The sequence below is a fragment of the Motacilla alba genome, chromosome 2 (assembly GCF_015832195.1).
Source record: "Motacilla alba alba isolate MOTALB_02 chromosome 2, Motacilla_alba_V1.0_pri, whole genome shotgun sequence".
NCBI lineage: Eukaryota > Metazoa > Chordata > Aves > Passeriformes > Motacillidae > Motacilla > Motacilla alba.
In genome coordinates this window covers 61,265,276-61,275,622 of record NC_052017.1, presented here as the reverse complement: position 1 = coordinate 61,275,622, position 10,347 = coordinate 61,265,276, and the positions used below count along the sequence as shown (strand labels likewise).

The following is a 10,347-nucleotide window of genomic DNA, read 5'->3' as shown; positions in this document are numbered from 1 at the left end:
AAGGAAAGGATTCACTACCATTATGAGGCAGCAAGTAAAATGCTGACTGGGGATACAGATACCATTGCTACTGACCTGGTAGGGACTTCTTACTCCATAGGAGGTGGTTGGAAATAGATCAGCGTGGCCACCCATTTTGAAATATTTTCCTTCATTCTCTCCTGGGCTAAAAATGCCACAAAAGTAACAACTTGCATATCACACAGTGAGAGCATCTTTGGAAAGTACTTGTGTGCCTAAACAAAGACCAAATAGGAAGGCAAATATATCTTCAACTGTAACAATGACTCTACCACGAGACCAGGGTGATATTAATAGTGCTCAGTCCTGCTCAGAATGACTTGTTTTTAAAGATTGATTTAAGTGAAGTGCTTATTTCTTTCTGTCCCAGTTCTCTTCTTTCAATCTCACCTGTTCCTTTTTCCACATTTTCTTTTTTCTTTTTTTTCTTCCTGTGAGCATTGTCAGATAAGCATTATATAAAGTAAGCACGAGTTTGTAAGAAAAAGGAGAGGGAGATGATATTTGTAATTAGAAGTTGCCACATTTTATCTGTGAGTCGACCTATTATGGAGTACACCCAGGGTTTTCATTCCCTTTCCCTCCAGTTCCAGGGAGGCTACAAACTACTTTTTAAACAATAAACTGATTCCAAAGGCTCCTTCTAAATAGAAGAAACCTGACATTTGAAATGCAGCTACTAAAATGGTGACTATTACATTCCAAAGCTGACTATCTCAAAATAGAATATACTAAAGATACAATATAAATAATCGTTTTAGGTTAATTGTGTATATTAAAGCCAAAGCAATAATAACATGCTCACTCTCTACAATGCTTTGATCACCAGGGACACGGCATGCTTAATCTGCTCAGAGCTTTAGCTTCAGCCATCCAACAACCACACTGGTGTTTTACTAAACATCAACCAGGAAAGTTTGGAGGAAAACAGTGCCAGAAACTTCAGCCATCTGATACTAAATATTTGGACTAATACTGTTTATAGTATTCAGCAAAGTTGCTACTAGCATTGTATTTTATGGAAATTAACAATGAAAAATAAAAATAAGAATAAAGAAAGTGGGTTGTGGCCAGAAGAGATTGAATAGCTCATCACCCATTTGGATCAGATACATCAGTGTGAAGAACGCCAATCACTTGTTTTTAAAATTTTAAAAGTTTAGTAGTAACAAAATGGTTATAAAATTAGCAATATAATTAGAGTAACAAAAACGTGAACAATTGAGATTGGGCCAATACGCGACAATAAGAACAAAGAGTTAGGGACAGTCCAGGTACCTTTTCTGGGCAAAATAAGCCCAAAAAAGGACACACATTAACAGAGGATTAACGCTTAAAAACAACCGCCTGTTGCATCTGCATCCATCTCATACATGATGCATAAATTCCATTCAAACAAAGGATTTTGGTTGGTCAGTATCAGCTTCTATCCTCTGAATCCTTACAGCGTGTTCAGGGCTGGGCAAGGCGGGAAGGAGTTGGTTTTCAGCTGATAAGGGAGAAATAAATTCTCTTTCTCTGAAAGATTTAGGGGTCCTGTGGCTGCTATCTGGTGCGAGTCCTTTCTTTAAAAAAAGTGTCTTACATAGCATAGTTTCTATTTTAACATTATGTTATAACCTAAAACTATATTTAACACACTACTTAAGAAAATTAATACAGCAAAACTTTCTATCATAACACCTATAATATTCATTTTAATATTTGCGGAAAGCCAATCATAAAATACGCATTTTTCACAATCTGCATCTTTCACTGGATAGGTATTGGTGGAATTGCTATTTTCCATTTAAAACCAAGGTGAGACTCCAAGGCCCCGGGGAGACCGCGCTCTCAGTGGCGAAGCGACGGCGCAGCGCCCTCCGCGCTGTTGTGGCCTCCGCCGGCCGCCGTCCTGGCGCCGCTGCGCGCGCGAGGCCTCGGGGCGGGGCGCGATGGCGGAGCCCGGGTGAGGCGCGGGTGAGTGTCGGGGTCGGGCTGGGCCCCGGCCCCCTCCTCTCCCCTCTCCTCTCCCCTTTTCCCGTCCTGTCCCGTCCTTCCCTCCCCTGCCCGGCTGTGACGGTCTGGCCGAGTTCTCCTTCTTCCCGCGCGATGCTCCCGTCCCCTGTGCGGCCCTGCAGGGCTGCGCGTTAAATTCGGGAGGAGGAGACGAACGTCCTGGCGGGAATCTCCGGAGGGGTCGGCGGCCGGGATGCAGCTCGGGGATGGGGCCGGAGGCCGGGTAGGGCAGCCGAGCCCAGCCGCGCTCCGGGATGTGCGTGGTCCCGGCGGCGGCCGGGCTGCCCCTCGCCCGTGGGCCGCTCTTGTGTGTGTGTTTATAAATATGCATATTGTTCGCATATTTATGTGTATGAGGAGAGGCTGCGGGAACTGGGTCTGTTTAGTGTGCAGAATACCGAGAGGGGGGTCTCATTAATGCGTATAAATATCTCAGAGGCGGTGCCAGACTCTTCAGGTGCTCAGTGACAGGACGAGGAGCAGTGGCCATAAACTAAAACGCAGGAAGTTTCACTTTAAGAGGAAGAAGAACTTTGCATTGAGGGTGGCCGAGCACTGGAACAGGCTGCCCAGGGAGGTTGTGGCGTCTCCCTCTCTTGACACGTTCGGAACCCACGTGGGCACATTCCCTTGTAACCTCTCCAGGTGGCCCTGCCGTGGCAGGGCTGGGTGATCTCTGGAGGTCTCTTCCAACGCCAACAATTCCATCGTTCTGCGATATGTACATATCTATAGACACATACACACATATACGTATGCTTTAAACTCGGTCTCTGTGTATTAACGCTGCAGTTTTCTTCTGGTCTGTGTGAGGCCGGGGATGAAATCCTGGGGCTTTACCGGAGACACCTGTTGGTAAAGAGCTGAAAAGAGCCGTCCTCTTCCACCTGGATGGAAGTTCTCCGTTGGTATGTGCGAGGAGATTGAGCAGGGGTGACCAAACCAGACTGCCACAAGGGAAGTTCTGGTTGTGACAAGATGTTAAAACAGCTCTAGTTTTTTATTTGCTTACTAACTTTTTTTTAAAGAAAAATGTAGAGTTCTGTAGGTGCAGCTGGGCTGTATGAGAAGAATACATTAACTTCTAATTTTGTTATCGCTTCTTATTTCAGTCCATCTACCAGAATAGCTGCAGGAATTTGTCTGTATTTTTGTTTTTTTCCTTGGGAAGGAGATCTCATACATGCATATGGAACTAGTGCAGATATCAAGTAATCTGTTTTGAAATAACTTCACAGTGTTTTAATTAAAAAAAAATGTGAATGACTTGAACTAAAATTTGCTGTTAATTTTTCTCCCTTCTTTCATTCAAAATTTTAAACTGATTGAAGACAGAATCTGGAGGAAGTCTGAGATAACTTAAATACATCTGACTTTGACAAAAAAAAAGACTCTATAGAAGAAGGATAGAAAGAACAGTGCCACTGCTCAGGAGACAGGGAAAACGTGGGAGCTCTTCCACTGTGCCTGCCAGCCAGCCAGCGTGTGTACCAGGTCTGCATGAGGTCAAACTGAGCAAGGAATGTATTTCTTCGAAGGGAGGATGAGTGCTTGTTGGACAATAACATGAATTCATGGCTTTCTGTCTGCTAGTTCTGCATTTTCATGCCATATCTTTTTTCCTTTTCCTCTTCCTTATCCCCCCACCCCCCAGGTTTACTGTCCAAGAGGATTTATACCTTGCTTAAAAAGGTAGGAATGTTAGTTTGGTTGTATTCTTTTTTCCATGGGTCACTGAAATAAGCTAAGCTAATTTGTTTTTCCAGCTGCTCCATTATACTGGATATTTTCCTGTAAGAGAGAAAAAAGAACAAATCAAAACTTTTTATTCCCTTCCAGATCTTGATTTGATAACTTTACTTGTTAGTACATATTCTCGGTGGTATAAGTTAGTGCAAGAGATGTAACCTTTCCCTCATATTCTTTATTGCTAGACTTTTCAAAAATGTTTATTTTTGTTCGCCTTTTGCTGCATTATTGCATAGATCCTGTTTTTTTATCTAGAAGAATGCTAATTGCCATAGTAGCTTGGGCAGATGCATCCTCTTTGTGACATCATTCTGTTCCTTTTTAAGTTAAATGCAGATGTGTGATGTTGCAGCTTACATGAAGTTTTATTTTGAAGTATATTTTGCAAGATTGACTGAAGTACACATGCTGGGGAAATGCCAGGGTGTTTGACTTCTTATGTTCTTCAATAATTCACTTGCAACATCTGGAAGTGTTTTTATGCCTGTATCGAATCTTTGGTTACTGGAGTATAAGTTTAAAGACATTAAAGCCTTGTTTTTTTCTTCTTCATTGTCAGTTAGGAAAGTGTTGTATTTTCCCTGTAATCTGTGAAGCACCCTTGTATGATTTCCTTAGTAGGCTGTTGGTTTATGTAAAACACCTGAGTTTCCAATGGTGCTTCAGACTTTATTCTAATTAGGATTTCCAGCACAGTGGGGTGTGTAATTAATGCCATAACTTTTTTTATAGACTTTTCTAGCAAATGGCTTTTTTGATTTCTGAAAACTGACCTGGCTTTTCACATCTGCTGGGAGATACCTATGAATATATGTTTAGCATCTTGTGGAAAACATAATTAGATATTAGCAATCTTTTACTATATTATTCTAGCCATATTATAGTATATATATTTTTATTAGTTAGGTATAGTTTTTTAACATTCTGTACCTGAATAAAACCAGAAATTTTTATTTTGTTGTTTTTATTTTATTGTCAGTGAATCTGAACTAATTCAGATGAAAGGCATGTGGGATCAGGAATTCTAGGTTTGGTTTGTTTTCAAAAGGATTGTGAAAACATATTTGGATACTGTCCACACACAGATAAGAGCCAGAATGGCCTCTGGAGCAATCCCTTGGGATTCTGTGTCTTTTGTTCTTTTTCTGTGATGTGAGTGGAAGTACATCCATCATATGACATGAGCTCACTATTTTGTTACGATGCTGACATGATTAAAAATACCTGCATCTTGAATGCGTCGTGTCAGAGGAGGTGAAGGGGTTTTGAGTTAGGAGATGACAAGGAACAGATGATTTATAAATAAGCCCTTAGGAATCTGTATGGTTTGTGACTTTCTCCCTGCCTGTGTTTGAGGTATCGGGGGAAGAGGGCATTCAGGAAGTGTCTCTGGTAGTGGATTGTTTTTATGTACTCAGTATCCCTCATGTGTGTGATACATTGCACTTATGCTTAGACATACGTCTGACTTTTCTTTATGAGAAATGTGCAGTCAATACAAGGCCTTGGTTTTGTATTCAAATCCTTTCCTAATGCCAGTCTTCTCCCAACACTTCTTGAAGATGCCTGCTGCCTGTGAGTCAGTGCTTGAGGATATTGAAGACATCGTGTCAGCAGAAGATTTGAAGCCCCACGATCGGCAGTTTGTGAGAAGGAATGTTTTTCCCAAAGTGCGAAAACGCAACTCCCAGAAAAACGCTCAGACAGATGATGAGCCCCCAAGTGACAGGTAAAGTCTTACACTGACCCTGTGTTGGTGCTTTTCTTGTGTCTCGGATGCACTTGTCAGATTTTAAAAATAAGGTGGAAGTTTGTGTTATATCTTAATGTAAAATTTGTGTACAAGATAAAAATGAGTGAAATTGTCCGTATAGAATGTAGAGAGAATAAATAATAAATCCTGAGCAAATTCCTTTTCCTAGACAGATTTTCTGTGGAAATCAGTTATTGCTGAGATGTTGATGAATGGAATAATCAGACTGTAAAAAGGATTTCTGTTACACTTTTATGTGTAAAGGATTTCTGAAAAATTGTCTGTTTAATCTTAATTACCTAAATATGATCTGAGCTCTTCAAAATGCAGTTCTGGAGTAGCCTTTTGACTTCTGAAATGAGTAATAGGAACAAAATCCTGAGAGGTGCAAAAGGGTTGGGGTTGGAAGGTCATGTTTTCCAAACCCACTGCTTGAGCCCTGCCACAAAGAACCAGTTGGCAGGACTCTGTCTGGGTAGTTTTTGAGTATCTCCAGGAGATGGAGATTCTGCAATCTCCCTGAGTAACCTGTGCCAGTTCTTGGTCATTCTTAGAGTGAAAAAGGTGTTTCCTGATGCTAAGAGGGAACCTCCTGTGTTTCAGTTTGTTCTCTCTGGTCTTGTCACTGGGCACCACTGAAAAAAATCATGGCTGTGCCTTCTTTGCACTTTCCCTTCAGGTATTTTTATACTTTGATGAGATCATCTTGAGCCTTCTCCAGGCAGAGCAGTCCCAGCACTCTGAGCCGTTTCTGTTGTGAGGCGTGTTCCAGTCCCTTCATGATCTTTATGGCCCTTTGTTGGAATGTCTCCAGTACATCCCTGTCTCTGTTGTGGGTGCATCTTGTCAGAGGCCAGGGATTCCTGTTTGCTCAGTGTGCTGAACTGTGTATTCTCTGACCCAGTTTGCTTTCATCAAGGGTACATCATCCTTGCTTCAGTCTTTAAACCTGTTTTCTGCATCCTGGGATTTGCAAAGGCGGTACTTCTTGTGTGTACATCCTGCAAGTGACATGGTAAAATTTCTTTTGAACTTGCTGTTTTATTTCAGGGGAAATAGTATGCAGTAAGCATGAAATGCATCTTTGCATTTTTCCTACTTGTGATTTCCATAAGAAAAGAATCAACTTTCTGCTGCAGTGGAATTGATTAGAGTATAGGTCAGCTCAGTTATTGATTTTAGTTTCTACTGCAGGTCTGAGATCTGGGTTTTCTTCTTTTTTGAAAAAAGAAAACAAACATTAGTTTCAAGGTGGTGGATGAAATTTCCCTAGATGATAAAGATGAAAATAAATTGTGTATGGAAATTTAATTTTCCTGTGGAGAAATAAAATTCTGGGTTTTCACTGGTGTTCAAAAGGGGTTTTATAAGCATAACAATGCATTTTTATCTGCATGCCTCTAAAAGTGCATTGGCCTCAGTCTGCCAGGAATGTATGGACAGCTCTATACAGAGCTGGTATCTGGTATCTACAGAGCTGGTGCTCTGTAGATACTTCACACAAGTAGTTCATGGCCCAAAGTGTTCAGGTACTATATATTCTCTAGCAGGCTGTGTTTTAGTGTTTTGTACCCAAGAAAGTACATTGGACATGTGTTGTTTAGACAGCAGGAAGTCTAAATACCCTGTGTTTGCAGTTAATGATCATTAATGTTCCATCAACAAATTTCTATTTTTAGCTAGGGGAAGTGTCTGTTAAAAAAGAAGCGTGGAGGGGGAGGGGAAGAAAAAAAAAGCTGTAGGCAGGACGCAGTATTGTGTTCCAGGATGTGTGGTGTTCTTGTACTGGCATCTTTAGCTCATTGGCAGTTATCCCAGGAATTTCAATGAGAGCTTCTTACAGAACTTTTTGTTGTTTTTGGAGCCTTGTATGTGCTAGCTTCACACTGCACGTCTGCCATGCTGCTTCTGTAGCTCGGAAAGGTTGGGATGGGAGCTTTCCACTGTTTGTGTGGCTGATGGCCATCAAGTTAATTTATAGAGCTGGCTTGTGTGGAAGGAACTGTAGTCAATGCATGCTGTAATATCAAAAGGTTGCAGTTTGTTTGCTGGTGGCCTAATTTCAGTGCTGTCACTTGAGGTTACTTGTTACATGATATGATAATTTTGAGAACTTTGGGGAATTTAACTTCGGGTTTTTTTTTTTTTTCTGTGTTTATATGCTTTGTGTTGCTTTAACATAGCTGCAATGTACTGATTCTGTTGTTATCCTACAGCTCCTGCACCTTCTCCATGCTGAAAGTCTTTTCTATCTCTTTTCTTGCTAGTTGTGGTGGATTGACTCTACCACAAGGGAGAGAACTGGAAGAGTAAAAGTGAGAAAACTTGTGGGTTGAGATGAAGACATAAAGTGAAGGAAGGAGCAGGGAAAAACCCCAAGTGATGCAAAGGCAGCCATTCGCCACCTCCCACAAGCAGACTGGTACCCAACCAGTCTCAGAACAGTGGTTATTTTGGAAAGACCAAAGGCACAGCTTTTATTGCTGAACATGATGTCATCTGGGATGAATTATCCTGTTGGTTAGCTATTCTGCTCATGTTCCTCCCAACCTGTTGTCCTTCTGCAGCCTGCTTGTGGTGGGATGGAGCACCCTGGGAAACAAGCAAGCACTGTTCAATGACAGCTGAAACACCGGTGTGTTAACACTGTTCCAGTCACAAACACAAAACACAGCCCTATAGCGGTTTTTGTTACTCTATACCAGCAAGGCTTAATAGCTATTACACTAAAATCACGTAATTACTCAGCTGTTTTGGAGTTGTTACTAGTTTGCATTGCTTATTTTATGTTTGAAGAGTTACAGTTCATTCAGTCAGTTCAGTGGGCTTAATGGGGAAGCTTGTTCATCATTTAACTTGCATTTCTCATTCGTTTTTACTTGACAGCATTATTCCTGGTGTTCAGAAAATCTGGATTCGTACTTGGGGATGTTCTCACAATAATTCAGATGGTGAATACATGGCTGGACAGCTGGCTGCATATGGATACAAAATTACAGGTAACAGTATGAGTGAGCCCTGTAATTCAGTTTTTCTGGGTGAATGTTCAGAGCTGTCAAGCTGTCATCAAATGTTTTCAGTCTTAATTATGCTTTTAAAAATCCCCTTCTGATCCTTTTCTGATCTGAAGGTGAGGAGGTAAAGTGTTTTCCTGGCATTAAGCAGAATGATTACAGGACAAGTGCTTTCAGAATGGTCAGATTTTCTTGACAGGGCAGACATCAGATAGATGCAATTCAGTGCCTTTTTTGGACATGTTACTTACTAAACTGAATTGAAAAGTTTTCATAAGAGTGGATGGGAAATATATTAATTCTTGGTTTTTAATTTCAATTGGTGGAACCCAAGGGAAAGAAGGAGGGGAGGCAGTGTTTTCCCTTGGTGATGTGTGTGTTTGCATTGGAGCAGAGGTGGTAAACATTTTCTTTTAGGAGGGATGATCTGTATGAGGGAGGTGGGATGACAGAGGATTGTACCTCATAGGTTCCAGAGAGCTGAGAATGCTATTTCTCTTTCCCTTCCAAGTATTTTAAAATCTCCCCATCATCTTGTTCTGCCTCCCCAAGCCTAAAAATACCCCCAAACTTGTGGTTATGCTGACCGCATTTCATCTCCTTAATGCAAAATATGCTGACAAAAAAGTTGAAAAGTTGGATTAATACCATGTTTCAATATACAAGTATTATCTGAATATTTTTGTATAGCTTTTGACTAGTCAAAATAGAAACTTAAATTTTATTAATTAATTCAAGTTCAGGTGTGTCTTGCACCTAAACTTGTATACTGAAAGACTACAAAGTTGTCTGTCCTGACATTTTTTTAAAAACAATCCTGATTTCTCAGAATGATTTCCTGATTTTCACATGAACGTGTCACGATACCGCTAAACAGTTCCATCTCATTTTCCTTTATTGTTGCTGGTCTTTCTTACGTAGAAATAAGGCACTAAATTATTCAAGTGCTGAGCTACTTTAGGGAACCCAGGTGATTATTAAATTAGTAGTGCAACTCTGGAGTAGGTATGCTCTTTCCACAGACAAGTGGAGTAGTACTGGTCCAAAAACCCCTATTTGTGGCAGCTGTTTGTATAAGATTGCAAATATGTTCTCGTTATGGCTTTCTTAAATTTAATTTTTCTTTACCTTCATTGTTCTAATGCATATTATTCCAGAAGCTGCTTTTCGCTTGTCAAGATTCAGATGGCTGTTCTGTGCTTTTGGAATTTTACTAGGAGAGATGTTGGAAAGATGGGAATGTAGTGAAGGAAGGAACTATGTTAAATTTTTGATACATTATCTTTTTAGAAAATTACCTGTTTATAACAATAGAATAGAAGTAGAGTCTATATCTAGAATCTGAAACTGAGAACTAAAAAATGTAATAAAAGTTGCAGTTGCTGGGAGAGGAGTTCCAGAGTAATTTTGGTAGTTGTACATGTAATTTACTACTAGTTTCTAGTCATTATTAAATCTAAGTCTTGATTTAGTTTATGTTAATGTATATACATACATTAAATGGAACAAACAAAAAAGCCTCAATGTTAGGTGATAGGCAGAAATTGCACAGTGTAGTTTCTTCTTTTTGAAATTAAGTAATTCTTGTTAGTCTGTTCTTAAGAAGGCATGTTTGGCTTTTTTACATTTCGTCATCTGGGAAGTTCAGATAGAATGTCAAATAAGGGTTTAATCTTTTTGTCCTGTACAGTGAAGCAGCTACTGAGTAACTGTTGCTTAAATGATCCAAATGTCAAACATTTCTTGTAATTAAACTTAATATTGTTTATGGTATGCAAAATTAAGAAGAGAATGTTTTGTAAGAGCTATTTT

General features: G+C 40.2%; 1 protein-coding gene across 3 annotated transcripts in view; it reads left to right on the top strand.

The window, feature by feature from the left end:
* Positions 1-1,889: 1,889 nt before the first annotated feature.
* The window catches only part of CDKAL1 (CDK5 regulatory subunit associated protein 1 like 1), a 379,654-nt gene continuing 371,196 nt past the window's right edge, over positions 1,890-10,347 (top strand). Inside the window, exons 1-4 of one of the 3 annotated variants that reach the window (XM_038130237.1) lie at positions 1,890-1,980; positions 3,674-3,711; positions 5,331-5,497; positions 8,408-8,520. In XM_038130237.1, coding sequence (XP_037986165.1) covers positions 5,331-5,497; positions 8,408-8,520 — 280 coding nt within the window. In that variant the 5' untranslated portion in view covers positions 1,890-1,980; positions 3,674-3,711. Of the gene's footprint in view, positions 1,981-2,090; positions 3,514-3,673; positions 3,712-5,330; positions 5,498-8,407; positions 8,521-10,347 lie in introns of those variants that run through there. The other 2 variants (XM_038130238.1, XM_038130239.1) reach the window with 2 other exon arrangements.